This window comes from Podarcis tiliguerta (genome assembly GCF_965153285.1).
Source record: "Podarcis tiliguerta genome assembly, chromosome: 12".
NCBI lineage: Eukaryota > Metazoa > Chordata > Lepidosauria > Squamata > Lacertidae > Podarcis > Podarcis tiliguerta.
Window position 1 is genome coordinate 50,255,442 of NC_139545.1, and position 15,776 is coordinate 50,271,217.

Here is a 15,776-nt window from a genome sequence, read left to right on the forward strand (position 1 = left end):
GGCACCCCAATAAAGAAGGGGGCATGAGAAGAGACATGGAAGGAGACATGAATGAACTGAAAGGTTCAGCAAACTGCTTATGCACAGTTGTGTGTATGAAATTCAGAAATTAAAACTGGAACCTTGGAGTGCATTGCTTCCCCTGAAAAAAGAAGACCAGCTAACCTGGGGAATCCCAATATCTGGGTAGAAATTCCAACGCGGAGAATTTTAGAAGCCTCTCCTAGCCCCTGATAAAACAGTGTCTCTTAACTACAATAAATGTAAAAAATGTAACTGCTGGACTCTTCGTTATTTTCACATTAACTGTCACCTGCCAGCAGGAATTTTGTCAGGCTTCAGCAGAGGGTAAGCAGGCCAGACCACTCTATCAGTTCTGCTAAAAGACCAATTCTACTGGGCCTTTCCTTCCTCAGCTGCCACCTGACAGCAGACATTTCGTCAGGCTGCTGCAGGGAGAGAAAAGGACGTACTGTTGTCCAGTGCCACTGGGCGCTGACAGGGCAGAAGCCAGGGAGACCAACAACAGGAGGCACCAGAACCAGTGACAGGAAGAGTCAACAAATTCTAGCTTTGTCCCCATCTTCCTCCCTACAGAGTTGTACAGAGATTAAGGAGGAGGAAGCTGCTATGTAGGACAGCCTCCTAAACTGGTTGCAAGTAAGATGGTAGGCAGGTAGGGGGCTGGCTGAGGACAGACTGAAGTTGGTTGGGCACTGCTTCGTTCGCCCTAAAGAATCAACCTCCACTGAGTGCCTCCTCCACTGGCTTTGCTGAGAGATTTGTTGCATTGTGTTCCAGATCTCCCTGAACTGTTGCTCCCTGTTTTCCTTTCATGTCTGCTTGTGGTGGCAGCTCTCTGCAAATGACCAGTAGGTTGTCCAATTTATATGCACCATCTAGAATTCTGAACACATTCCACAAGCTTCCTAACCTGGAGTGTGTGCGTGCGCATGCATGCATACACACAAGTGAATGGTCCTTATCCCTCATCTAAAAGAAATGGTTTGGAGTGGCTCTCAGCATTTAAATCAGGGTCTATGGGGGCCCCTGTCCCACTAGCACTAATGAACCCATATGGCAATTTAGGCAGAGGAGGAAACCCATCTCTCAGATTTAAGACTGAGGCCTGCTACTTTACAAACCAGTCCCCAAAAATGGTTGCACTGTCCTCTATAGCTCTCTAAGCTAAAAAGTGCCTGGCAAGTTCAGCTAATCTATGCTTTCCCAGGCTTGTTCTTCTATTTCTTGTGCTCATCTTCACCAAATCTAGATGCTCAGCCCTCGACATCTCTGAACTCTTGAGCTTATGAAGCAGAGTACCATTCAGCCATCACAAACTAAAAGCATGTTGCTCCTTTAAGAGGCCTGGAAATGCTTGCTCCATATTTCAGGAGACGGAGGTGGTGATCTGTCTGGAAAGCAGGGTGGTGATGAAACAGGCCCAGAGATAGATGGTGAACGAGAAGACTGAAGAACTAAGATCAGCGGGGTTATAAGACAAGATGGAACCCTATTGGTCCACTGTGTCACCTGACACCTGCTGAGCTGACGCCAGCAATACCACCTCTTGGTCTTCAACAGTCCTGATGAATAGTGGAGACCAGGCTGGCAGCTCCCTTTCCTGCCATGATAACAGTGCCTGGGCTTTATTTCTGAAGTCCTTGGCTCAAGACCCCTGGGACCATACACTGACACAGCATCCAGATCTTTTATTCTGATGATATCACCAGATAACATGGATAGCTGGCTGCTGGTTGCTCTTGTGTGGCTTTTCTGCAAGGGGCACACTTGGCCACTTGGCTGGGATGCCTTCGGGATCTGACTTTCCAGTAAGGTATGAAACCGCGTGAATATCTCTTCAGTGGTGGCACAGAAAATTCCAGGCTCTCTCTTGTGATAAATGTATCAGGTGACCTGATTCATCTACTGTCTTGTTCAGAACTAAAGTGAGCAATGCGGTCATAAGCCCTGCATCTCAGGGTCAAAATTTCAGCATAGCTGTTTAGAGGTCAGAGCTCCTAATGTATTTCTCTCCCTCCCTCTTGGCAGCAAGATTTGTACTGCCAAGCAAGCGTGTTAAGAATTTTCAAAATCACACCACAAAACTCCCCTCTGAGTGACAGGTGGCATCACATGGTTCCTTGGTGTCACCTCACATGATGCAACAAGGGTACAATTACATTTTGCTGGCAATCGCCGGGACTCCTGACAGAGTGCCGTTAACGAGACACTCCATCGTTCCTTAATAACTTGCCAAGCCACAGTTTGCTGTATTAACCCCGTGACCTTCATTTCCATCTGAAATGCGCCAAGCCATTTTGCAAGATCTAACTGTAAACATCATTATGCAAGGGTGGGTAGTCCCGAAACCGTTTCGGCACGAGTGTGTGGGGCTCATTCCACCCATTCCCTGATTCTATCAGACCCTTGACGGCATTTGTCAATGACACTCCAAATGCAACGAGATTACAGTTGTGCATCGTAACGGCGCTAAAGAGAGCTATGCAGACCCTAATTTGGTGGCCGTGGTCAAGATATTCAATTCCACAGGGATGACTAACACAACCTGATGGGAAACTGGCAGCCTCGCCACAGTACTGCAATGTGCCAGAATGCATTTCAGGAAGTATGAGTTAATGCCAAAGGCTCAGGAATCGCTGACATGCTTTTCCAGCTACAAATGTTAACACCTAGATGATCACCCATATCTTAAATTCAAGCCAATATGAAGTTATTCTATACTGGAAGCATTCTACCGAGGCCTGGCTAGCTAGGAGGAGGGCTTTGTAGAAACACAACCAGCTTATAGATCTCAATAGAGCAATACATTTAAAGGCCGGGTAAGCAAGGATTGCCATTTGGGTGCCTTGGACTACAACTCCCATTATCCCTGACCATTGGCCATCCTGGCAGGGGCTGATGGGAGTTGAATTCCAACAACATCTTGAGGGTACCAGTATAGAGGATTGTAAGGTCTCCTTCTCAAACATACAATTACATGTGAGCTGCTTCTCTTTTGCGCTACCCTACATGGCTGTGGGGTAGGTGAGTGTGTGAATTCTGCAATGATGTGCATGGGTACAATTGCATGAGAAACTTGGGCGGTAGCCCACATGGTTCCATCTCTCTCTCTCTCTCTCTCTCTCTCTCTCACACACACACACACACAGAGAGAGAGAGAGAGAGAGAGAGAGAGAAAGAGAGAGCGAGACTACATGAGATACCATTCCGATGAAGCTGTTTCCATGTGGTTGCATGTGTGTATGAAGGCTGGCTGTCAGGGAACTGCCATCGGAGCTGGAGGCGGAGAGAAGGCTCCAGAGGGATGCCGGAGAGGGTCCCAGCAGGGAGAGAGGCAGCCCATCCGCTGGGGAAGGAAATCAGCGTAACACCAGTGGAGAAGGGGGGCAGGTGGGGGAATCGGAGAGGTGGCTCCAGGACTCCTTGCCGGAGACCAGCGGAGAGAGCACGGGTACTCTGCTGCCCACACCCACCCTGCGCAGAAGACTTCCGTGCAGGCAGAGTAGGAGGAGACTGGGTGTCAAACAGCTTTTATGCTGGAAGAGGTTCAAGAAACGCCCACTGACGGATTGTGCCAGCGACTGAGGCAGCCACGAAACTTGAGGCTGTCCAGACCGAAAGGGTTCAACCAGGTAACCTAGCCAGGAGTGGCGGCAACTTACGCACGAGCAACCCCTAGAACCATTACACTGGCATTCCAAGTTTTGGGCAAAGACTACGGAAGAAGACAAAAATCTCCAGAGCAGGAGCTATAACACACACACAGGCGAATGCTATGTCTCAGTCTCAGGCACACAACACAGAGTGTCCAATTCAAGAGCGCAAGCCTTTGAACCATGGTACCTGAAAGGAGATCCATGGACCCCCAACTCCCTACCATACCACCACCACATGAAAAGGCAACACAAGAGATGGACTACCACCCTCTGAAGCTAGAACATGACTGTAGTCTTCCAGTTCCTGCCAAGACAAGCTCCTGTGCTGTGTGTTGAGGATACTGAAAAGAGGCCCCCGAGGGTTTCTGTCTCAGTGTCCTGGTGCACAGAGCGTTTTGTGTCCACTGCTATCATCTCTGCCTTTCCCCGCCTGAGGTGTGTTCCCTGAGGAAGAGTAAGGAAGGAGGCAGCAGCAATGGAGGCTACTCAAGGGTCTTTGCAAACACAACTCTAATCTGTTTGCTTCTGACAGGCTATGAGCAGAGTTTTGTTCTGATCAACTTTGCACACAATCGACTGGAGGAGTTCACGTTTGTGAGCTTCTCCGATAGGTTTTCTTGCCACACACACAACGAATCTGCAAGAGGAGTAACACATGTGGAGGACACCTTCTAGCCTAGGTTCCAGGATAAAAAGCCACAATGTCCTAAACATGAGCCTTGGAGACCCTGAAAACCAGCGGTTGCTGTGAGTGGGAGGGCATGGCATGGCGGCGGAGAAACTCTTTCCAAAAGAAGAAAATGCCTTGTCGTACTTACCACCAGGTTGCCAATCACCATGACCAGTAAAAAGACCAGAAGACACAGAGGCTGCCCGGCCACTTTCATACAGTCCCACATGGTCTCGATCCATTCGCCACAGAGGATGCGGAAGATGATGAGGAAGGAATGGAAGAAGTCGTTCATGTGCCAGCGGGGCAACCGATCCGTGGTGCTGATTCTCGTGACATGCTTATAGTACAGGTCCCCAAAGAGCTGCATGCCAACCACGGCGAAAATGAAGACGATGATGGCGAGAACGAGAGTGAGGTTCCCCAGGGCACCCACCGAGTTTCCGATGATTTTAATGAGAGTGTTTAAGGTCGGCCAAGACTTTGCGAGCTTGAAGACCCTCAGCTGTAAACCAAAAAAACACAAGCCAACAACTGAGAACTTGCAAACAAACACACAAGACAATTCTGCATCTGGACAAGAAAAACACAGGAGGATGCATTCAAAATGACAAACCACACAAGGAGATTTGACTAGAAACCCACTGGGTTGGGATCCAGACTGAAACACTTTTGCTGCAGCTCAGCAGCAGAGGATACGCTTTGCCTGCAAAAGATGTCAGGTTCATTCCCTGGAGAGTTGCTGCCAGTTAATATTGACAATATTAGACATATATGGCTCAATGTTCCAATTCTCTATAAGGCAGCTTCTGATGTTCCTCACACCCAACACAGAGCAGAGAACCCAACGAGTTACTTCACAAAAGAGATACAATGGGCTACCTGACTACTTTTGCTGTACCAGTTGGGTTGATTTCGGTGCAATGGAAGGTTTTTAGAGAGTAGAATAGAACAGGCAGAAACACACCCCCCGCCCCTTACCCAATTAGTCCTAGAGCAGGCATAGGCAAACTCCGGCCCTCCAGATGTTTGGGACTACAATTCCCATCATCCCTAGCTAACAGGACCAGTGGTCAGGGATGATGGGAATTGTAGTCCCAAACATCTGGAGGGCCGGAGTTCTAGAGCATCTTCTGTTACAGAAGAGGATATATGTGTTTGGGCAAGAGAGAGGGACCCAAGAAGCACAGCAAACTAACAGGGCCCCAAAATCTTAGCTATTTCTATGTCATGGCCTGCCTCTGGCGCCCCCAGCATACTTAAAGCAAATAGTAAAAGCTACTGACTCTTCCATAACTGTCCCAACTATTCTCCACAGTGTTGATATTTACTTTGAAAAAAAGCAAACAGACAAATAAATTATTAATCTTGCCAAGTACATTTTAGGTACATTTCAGCACCCTTTTGCCCTATGGGTGCTGCTGCTTTTCGGTGCTATTATCCATCTTCTTCTATGCCTTCAGAAACCTCGGCGTCATTTGCCCACAAACGAGGTCCGGCTGTGGAGGTTCTTGCTTTTTGAGCTTCTGAGACATCGTCACACTGGCGTTGTGTGACACCGGCAAAGCCATGTGGGTCACCAACCAAGGCCAACTGGGTGACATGTCAATGTGGAAAACTGAGGGCAAAGACTGCAAGTGCCATGTAGGAAAATGGGAAAATAGTGCTGAGAATAAGCACATCAAAGCAATATGAATATGCTCCTGGGAAAAGTACAAAAAATAGCCTCCAAAGGAAGGCATGGTGCAGTATATATGAACATAGACACCAAACAAAAGTAAGCTGTTTCAGCTTAGCCATAGCAGGTTACCCTTTAGTCTGAAAATTGTTACTTTCAAATGGTCTTATTATGAAAAAGAGAAACAAGAAGTCATTTTTTAAATAATGCACGACAGAGCTGCAGTTTACAGGTGAAAGAGTGTGATTAAACTACAGTGGTGCCCCGCAAGACGAATGCCTCGCAAGACGGAAAACCCGCTAGACGAAAAGGTTTTCCGTTTTGGAGGTGCTTCACAGGACGAATTTCCTATGGGCTTGCTTCACAAGACGAAAATGTCTTGCGATTCCTGGGGGTTTTTTTCCCGCTCCCCATCCCATTTTTCTAAGGCACTAAGCTGCTAATAGCCTTTTAGCAGCTAATCCGCTAATCCCTTAAGCATTTAATAGCCGCTAATAGCCGCTAAACCGCTAATAGCGCTAATCCGCTAATGGGGTTGCTTCGCATGACGAAAAAACTGCTAGACGAAGAGACTCACGGAACGGATTCTTTTCGTCTTGCGAGGCAGCACTGTAATTCCCTCTAAAAACTGGTAAAAGGTGTTGCAATGGGTGTGCAAGACAGAGACAGACAGACAGACAGACAAGCAGACGTAATACTTTACCAGTCTGAAGGAGCGTAACACAGACACATTTCCCATGCTGGAAAGACTTAGTTCCATCAGGCTTAGCGTGACAATTATACTGTCAAAAATATTCCAGCCCTGCTGAAAGTAGTAATAGGGATCCAGAGCTATGAGTTTGAAGACCATTTCAGCCGTAAAAATCCCAGTGAAGACCTGTGGAAAGGAACATAATGCTCATACTGGAAGCAGGCTTCTCCCGTCACAGGTGGCTCCCCGCAATTATGAGAGCACAGCTGGAGGAAGAGGGGTGCTTTCCTCCCAAACCTCCTTTCCCACCTGCCACAGGGCGCTAGAAACTTTACAGTTTTAGACAAACACCCAGAGCTGTCTTTCCCATTGGTGTTAGTGGTTCGTTGCGCCAGGGTGCCGGCCTCTCAGGGGCGCCCTAGTGAGTGGGGGAGCTGCGCGACTTTGCCGGCAGCCTCCCCTTTCCCTGCATGCCCGTCAGCTGCGCCCCGCCAACTATATGGCTGGTGGACGAGCAGCTTCCTTCCCAAGCCTCCACAGGAGGAGAGTGAAAACGATGCCTTATGAGAAACGGCTAAGGGAGCTGGGCATGTTTAGCCTGGAGAAGAGGAGGTTAAGGGGTGATATGATAGCCATGTTCAAATATATAAAAGGATGTCACATAGAGGAGGGAGAAAGGTTGTTTTGTGCTGCTCCAGAGAAGCGGACACGGAGCAATGGATCCAAACTACAAGAAAGAAGATTCCACCTAAACCTTAGGAAGAACTTCCTGACAGTAAGAGCTGTTCGACAGTGGAATTTGCTGCCAAGGAGTGTGGTGGAGTCTCCTCCTTTGGAGGTCTTTAAGCAGAGGCTTGACAACCATATGTCAGGAGTGCTCTGATGGTGTTTCCTGCTTGGCAGGGGGTTGGACTCGATGGCCCTTGTGGTCTCTTCCAACTCTATGATTCTATGATCCCCACAGAAACCTAGGCCTTCTTGGTAGTGGCGCCCGCCCTGTGGAACGCCCTCCCATCAGATGTCAAAGTGATGAACAACTACCTGACATTCAGAAGACATCTTAAGGCAGTCCTGTTCAGGGAAGTTTTTAATGTGTGACATTTTAATGTATTTTTGGTCTCTGCGGAAGCCGCCCAGAGTGGCTGGGGAAACCCAGCCAGATGGGCGGGGTACAAATAATAAATTATTATTATTATTATTATTATTAGATGGAAGAGCATGTCCGCCAGCACATTTTCCTGCTTGATCGCCGCCGTCACACCGGGGATCAGGGCAGTGGGGGAGGCAGAGGACATTTTCCACCACCCCCTCCCTTGTTTTGGAGTTGCCGGGTGGGGGGCGTGCCAGAGGTATCTTTGCACCACAGTGCCAGATATGCTTAAGACGGCTCTGCAAACACCTGAGCTGTTTGAATCATGAACTCTTAATCTCAGGGGCAAGGGTGTGAGCCCCACGTTGGGCAAAAGGTTCCTGCACTGCAAGGGGCTGAACTAGCTAACCCTCCTGGCACATGCCAACTCTACAATTCTATGAGAGTAACTGGGTCCCTTCTGGGCTCACTCCACACATGCAGAAGCAAGAAGTGGGAGTAGAAAGGGTTCGGTTCAGGGATGCACGGCTCAAATTTGAGACCTTCTGGAAAGAAAATATGTTGCGTATCAATGAGACATGACTTATGCCCTGCTGCATTCCACAATGGCATCCCAGCCCACAATGCCACCTGCAGCTAAAAGCAGTCCAGTCTAGTCTAGCACCTCAAGATCCTGCCACTTTATTTCACTGCAATGGTGGACTAAATCTTAGAGGGTTTTAACAAAATAGTTTTTATCAATAGTATTTCTTAAGAGTGCTGAATGGCACTTTTTAGTGGGGAAAAACTCCGATGAAAATCCTCATTATTACATATTTTTACATAGCTGCTTATTTGTATATATTTTAAAATTTCATATATGGGTGTGTGTTTTTATGGCCTATATTTGCAATGCCTAAAAATGGTTTGGTGAAGTAAGTAAAGAATTTACAGAAAATTGGATGCCATACAGTCATTAGCCATGTTAGCTAAAAGGAACTTCAAGATTCCACTGCGTGATGAGCACCTGCAGGCAACCGGCCAACCACTATTGCAGGTATAGGCAACCTTTGGCCCTCCAGATGTTTTGGACTACAATTCCCATCATCCCTGACCACTGGTCCCGTTAGCTAGGGATCATGGGAGTTGTAGGCCAAAACATCTGGAGGGCCAAAGGTTGCCTATGCCTACACTATTGGAAGCAGGATGCTAGGTTGGACAGGCCCTTGTCAATCTGGTTCCCCCTGCGTGAATGCACTGCATCCACGTTGAGATGAATCTTCTTACCAGATTACCGATGTTGAGCACGTTCTCAAATTCCTCCGTCATCTTGTAGTGATCCATGGCCATGAAAAGAGTGTTCATCACAATGCAAAGGGTGATGGTGAGGTCACTGAACGGGTCCATGATGATGAACCTCACTTTCTTCTTGATCAGCAGCCACAGCGGGCAACACTCCCAAATGAGAAAGCGGACGGCAAAATGATTCCAGCAGGGGGGACACTTCTGTTGGGATTCCTCAAGCTCTAAGTGAGAAGGAGAAAGGCACACAACGCAGGGGTCAGGGAATGGCAGGCAAGCAAGGAAACCGACACATTCCATTGAGCTTTTAAGCTTCTCCATTCGGCTGTCAAGGCTCTCCATCCAGCCACACCTTCTGCCAAGGCCACGTCCTCCAAACGGCCATGGCTCTGCACCTTCCACAAGTGATTTCTCGCCCGGTTGGAATATTATGTCCCTGAACTGTGGGGATGTGGCTGTAGGTGGAACTCTGAATTCTGCATGGCTGCAATGCAGCCTACAAAAGTCAAAGTAGGAGTTATGTCTGTTGCTCTGCTCACAATTGCTTCTGGCCCTAACCATCATTGGCAAGAGCCCCCCAGGAAGGCTGCTCAAAATGGAATGCAGCCACCAGGCTTACAAAGGCCCGGCACCTCTGATTTAAACCCAGTTATATTTCTTCAAAGGGACGCGGGTGGCGCTGTGGGTTAAACCACAGAGCCTAGGGCTTGCCGATCAGAAGGTCGGCGGTTCGAATCCCTGCGACGGGGTGAGCTCCCGTTGCTCAGTCCCTGCTACTGCCAACCTTGCAGTTCGAAAGCACGTCAAAGTGCAAGCAGATAAATAGGTACTGCTCTGGCGGGAAGGTAAACGGCATTTCCGTGCGCTGCTCTGGTTCACCAGAAGCGGCTTAGTCATGCTGGCCACATGACCCGGAAGCTGTACTCCGGCTCCCTCGGCCAATAAAGGGAGATGAGCGCCGCAACCCCAGAGTCGGCCACGACTGGACCTAATGGTCAGGGGTCCCTTTACCTTTACTTTTTATATTTCTTCAAAAGGACAACTTATACCTTCAGGTGCGTTTCTTCATTTCGATCATCTGCTATTGCTATTGCCACTGCCGCCACCACGCAAATATTAATATATATAATAATATATTGTCTACTAAGTTCCACAGCAAGTGGCAGAGCACACGCTTGATTCATTTATTCATTAAATGCCTTTGTTTCTGCCCTGCTTTCGATATAGAACATTTGGCAGCTTAAAACAGAAGCATACTTAAAAAACACACCCATATTTACAAAGAATCTTAGAACCAACACAATGCCGAAAATACGGTAAACAGAGACTATAATAACTCTCTGTAGAATCATACCACAGAAATGACATTCAAAAGCCTGCTGCTTGCTCTGCAGTTCAATAGAATGGAGGCAAAACCGCCCCAAAGCATCCATTGGCAAGAAAGAGGGCTAAATTTGTGGCAGTATCTGGACTGGAGCCTGGATAGCTTAGTTGGTTAGAGCGTGGTGCTGATAACACCAAGGTTGCAGGTTCGATCCCCATATGAGCCAGTTGCATATTCCTGCATTGTAGGGGGCTGGACTAGCTCAGGCAAAGGCAAACTCCGGCCCTCCAGATGTTTGGGACAACAATTCCCACCATCCCTGACCACTGGTCCTGTTAGGGCCGGAGTGTGCGTATGCTTGGACTAGCTGATCCTTGTTGTCCCTTCCAACTCTACAATTCTATGACCTCATTCTCTGCAGTAGACATGAATTACTGCTAGCGTTAGCCAAAGAAAGACAGCAAATATAGTTTTTTGAAGCAGACATGCAAGATCAGTCTCATGTAAGCTAATCTATATAATAATAATAATAATAATAATAATAATAATAATACCCCACCCATTTGGAGTACAGTGGTGCCTCGCAAGATGAAAAGAATCCGTTCCGTGAGTCTCTTCGTCTAGCGGTTTTTTCATCTTGCGAAGCAAGCCCATTAGCGGATTAGCGCTATTAGCGGTTTAGCGGCTATTAGCGGCTATTAAAGGCTTAAGGGATTAGCGGATTAGCTGCTAAAGGGCTATTAGCAGCTTAGTGCCTTAGAAAAAGGGGGTGGGGAGCGGGAAAAAACACCCAGGAATCGCAAGACATTTTCGTCTTGCGAAGCAAGCCCTTAGCAAATTCGTCCTGCGAAGCACCTCCAAAACGGAAAACCCTTTCGTCTAGCGGGTTTTCCATCTTGCGAGGCATTCGTCTTGCGGGGCACCACTGTATATCTATCTATCTATCTATCTATCTATCTATCTATCTATCTATCTATCATCTATCTATCTATCTATCATCTATAAGCAACAACACAGACATATAATACAGCGAGAAGAGCCATAGCTCAGTTGCAGAGCACATGTGTTGGAAGCAGAAGTTCCAGCTTCAACCCTGGTACATCCAAGTGAGCAGACCAGCCAGCAGGTGAAGCCAGACACCTCTGCCGGGAACCCTAAAGAGGCACTGCCAGTCAAAGGAGATGGTCAAACAGTCTGACATGCACGACGGCAGTTTCCTGCATTCCACTATTGGTTGTTGTAAACGAAAGCGGAATTCAACCTTGTCCAAATGACCTTGCTTCCTGCCGCTTGGCCAACTTTGGCACCACAGTGTGACATGGCAAATAACCGCGTCAGCTATATGTCTGTTCCTTACTAGCTTTAGTTTCTGAAAGCCACGGCAGTCATGACAGCCTTTGTTAAAGGTGACCCATGCAGAAATGCTTGGGCCACTGCCATCTTACATTTCTTCGTGGTTGATACAGAATTTAACAAGATCTCTCTCTCTCTCTCTCTCTCTCTCTCTCTCTCTCTCTTGCAGAGCAAGGTCAGGAATCACTGGATTGTTTAGATAAAAATCTCTGAACCCCAAACCACAGCATCTTCTTCTCAGGCCTGATCCAGCATATGTAGCAGAACACTAAGGTGGCAATACATTGCATCATTTCTAAATATAGTGACTGAGACAGTAACAATTTTAAATAAGCTCCCAAATTAAAACCAAACCCCAAAACCTTGCAAATAGAAAGCCAGCAGAGCAGGCAAACTGCTGGATGAGAACATTTCTCTGTGCCATATTCATTTTTTTATATGTTTGTTTTCTGTGGGTAAAAGGCGGGATGTAAATGTTAAGAAGATAAATAAATAAATGTTTTATTCCCCACATGGTGTTTGAACTGGTGCAGTCCACTATAAAACACACACTGCACACACTAGCCTCAGACAATAACTTCCAAATAATAGCAGAAATTTCAGACATTTGGTCAGATTCCATTTTGGAGGTTTTTGTGTGGGTGTGCAAAGCTTCTTCCCTTCGTACGTTCATAATTAGCAGCGTTCATGCAGTGCTGATAGCACAGCACATCTATCAGCCCCCTCTACAGAAGAGCAAACCTTGGAGGAGGAATTCTGAGGGCAAATCCTTGCACCCAAAGTTGGGCAAGAGATGTAGGCAGGAAATGCAGACAGAAGTAATCAATAAATAATATTTAAAATAAAATGGAAGAGGAAAGGAAGGATCGTCTGATACCTAAATTAAAACTATTGGCTTAAGAAATATATTTTTGAAGACGTTTTGCCTCCACAAGGAAGACTTTTGGCCAAAATAGGTTGGACAACCTTTAAGCTCTGAATCAGGGTTTCCCAAACTTAGGTCTCCAGCTGTTTTTGGAGAACAATTCCCATCATTCCTGACCACTGGCCCTACAAGCTAAGGATGATGGGAGTTGTAGTCTAGAAAGAGCTGGAGACCCAAGTTTTGGAAACACTGTCTAAATTATGTCTGTATGTATGTGTCTTCTAATGAGATGAGTGGAAGACGATGAGTCATGGGTGTGTGGAGTATGTGTATTCCACAGTTCTTAGTTTGTTTTGGGTTGTTAGTTTGTTAACGTTGTTAATATTGTTTTGCGGATTACGAGTGCTGTAATGCTTTTGAATTTCATAACATGACTCTTCTTTTGGTTGTGCTGTTTAGCCAGTTTTTAAACTGTTCTGTGAACAGTGTTTTATAGAAGGTGGTTGTTTTACAGATGATTTGTTAATAAGATTTATGTTGTAATTGTAATGTTCCACTGTGTTATTATATATTGCATGTAAGCCGCTTTCTGACTTGTGTGAGCAAAAAGTGGCATAAAGGTATATATTAGGTCCAGTCATGGCCGACTCTGGGGTTGCGGTGCTCATCTCGCTTTATTGACCGAGGGAGCCGGCATACAGCTTCCGGGTCATGTGGCCAGCATGACTAAGCCACTTCTGGCGAACCAGAGCAGCGCACGGAAACGCCGTTTACCTTCCCGCCGGAGCGGTACCTATTTATCTACTTGCACTTTGACATGCTTTCGAACTGCTAGGTTGGCAGGAGCAGGGACCGAGCAACGGGAGCTCACCCCATCGCGGGGATTCGAACCACCGACCTTCTGATCAGCAAGTCCTAGGCTCTGTGGTTTAACCCACAGCACCACCTGCATCCCAAAAAGTGGCATAGAAATATAATAAATGAATGAAAACGAATAAATCACCACATCCAGACTGTGAACCCACTGACTTCTGAGAAGGCGTGTCTAGGACTGCACTGCCAAGGACCCAAAGCTAGATCCCAGGTTTCCATGGGACTGAGAGAAGTAGGAGGACTCCTTCAAATGTGGGAGTGTGGGAGGGAAAGGCTTAGAACTGGTCTGGGGAAGGAAGTTCAAAAGGCAATCACAGTAATGTTCCATGGAAAGTTAAAAAGGGAAGCTACACGGGCATCTCTTGCAGCTGCTCCCATATCAAAGGTCCTATGCGGTGCGAAGCAACTGAGCTAGATGGACCACGGCCTGCCATTCTCTCAAGATTCTCTGACTGTACTTAAGAGAGAGCAGCTGGACTTAACGTCTTACCTTCCATGGCACTGGTAATGATGCTGACAGCACTCACAGCTCGTTGCCTTTGGAAACGTTCCTCAGATTGATCCACAGAAAGGCGGTGGGGTGACAGAAGCTGCTTCTTGTTCACTTCTTCAGATGGAGTGGTCTGTTTCAACAAATGCACCCAGTTAGCAACACGTAAATCCCGACTGTTTTATTAAATTGCCGGTTGGTTTCCATTTTTGGCCCTTCCAAAAGAAGCAGATATACTAGAGGAGACTAGCCTTTTATTATCATATGGGATAGCTCAGTTGGTAGAGCATGAGACTCTTACGGAAATACGATAATCTTTATTGTCATTGTCCCATACTGAACAATGAAATTGGGGGGAGGGGAATCTACATAAGACATTCAAAACCAACAAGCCTGCTATCCCAGCTATCCCAACCTGGTTAGCCCCCTAAAAACTCTGATACCCCATTTTTAAAATACAATACACTCCCATAGGGACTCCTTACACTGTGTTTAAAACCAAAATAGAATTTGGATAGAAACTGGTTGGTCTTAGTCTTTATAACCCTGTACCTTCTTCCAGAAGGCAGAAGCTGAAAGAGATCATTTTCAGGGTGTGCACTCTTTCAGGGTTGTGGGTTCAAGTCCTCAATTTGAGCAAAAAGATTCCTGCACTGCAGTGTGTTGTATGGTCCCTTCCAACTATACGATTCTATAAGTTCTAAGGAAGACAGTGCTCACTTAGCCTTTTAAGCTGCAGTTGTGTACAACAACATGTTGATAGCGGGAGGGGAACTACATTAAGATACCTTATAAAGCCTGGAAGGAGAGTCTTTGCCTGGTGCCTAAAGGATAGCCATGCTGGTGCCAGGCAGGCCTACCTGGAGAGGGAAATCCACAAAGAGTGCTGCCACCACTGAAAAGGCTCTGTCTTCCTGGTTGCCACCTGCCTTACTTTGGATAGTGGTAGCACTTGGCAGAATAAGGTCTGAATATGACCTCAGCACAAAGTCCGGTTGATATGGGAGCTGATGTTCCTCCAGAGAACCTAGTCTTTCAGCTGTTTATGGCCTTTAAAGGTAAGCACCAGCACTCCCAATTTTGTTTGGAAATGGACCAGAAGCCAGATGGGAATAGAGTGTGTGATATACATCTAAGGAAGGAAGGGCAAGGAAGGAAACATGACCTAGGAATTAAACTAGGCCCACAGATCCCAAGGGACAGCTCTGTTGCCTCTTGGCATAGGAAAATGTGTCAAAGGTGCATTGCTATATCTATTAGCCTCCTACAGATTGACTAAAAACCTAGGCAGGAAAAGTGTGAAGAAGCTAGAGGAGGGGGAATACACCAGGGAGTGAGTGGACCACATCTCTCTCCATTTGGACTGATTGAAAACGTTTCCCACTTGAATTGGTCTAATACCATGGAGACAAATAAATTGCTTTACAATTTACATGTAAATGAAGATCCATAGCGCTATCAAGTGCATCTGTCTTTTGAGAGCTTGCGGTTGGAAAGTACGGCAACAAGGAGAGCGGCTGCACTCTAAAGCTATTTGGGCACTGGTGCATCTTAGAGGTGGCGGCAAATTTCAGAAGAGTGGCAGTTTGTAGACCTCACCTGCATTATGAGCCTCTGAAGCTCAGGTCTGAGCCATAACAGGTTCAACACTGCTACCCGCCAGCCCTCCCTTACGAAAGCCGGGAGTGATGTTGGGGAGGACTGATAAAAGTTGGGCATGGATATCCGGGGGATTTTTCAACAGCATTGTTTGCTGCAAGGGTACACAGTACCATTCCTGG

The 15,776-nt window shown here is 46.9% G+C and overlaps 1 protein-coding gene across 3 annotated transcripts in view; it reads right to left on the reverse strand.

Moving 5' to 3' along the window:
• The window catches only part of SCN5A (sodium voltage-gated channel alpha subunit 5), a 307,891-nt gene that overhangs the window by 106,268 nt on the left and 185,847 nt on the right, over positions 1–15,776 (reverse strand). For all 3 annotated transcript variants that reach the window (XM_083405984.1, XM_083405985.1, XM_083405986.1), the window contains 4 exons: positions 13,996–14,128; positions 9,076–9,314; positions 6,732–6,905; positions 4,499–4,855 (listed from right to left, as the gene is read on the reverse strand). In XM_083405984.1, the coding sequence (XP_083262110.1) occupies positions 4,499–4,855; positions 6,732–6,905; positions 9,076–9,314; positions 13,996–14,128 (903 nt within the window). The remainder of the gene's footprint in view (positions 1–4,498; positions 4,856–6,731; positions 6,906–9,075; positions 9,315–13,995; positions 14,129–15,776) is intronic.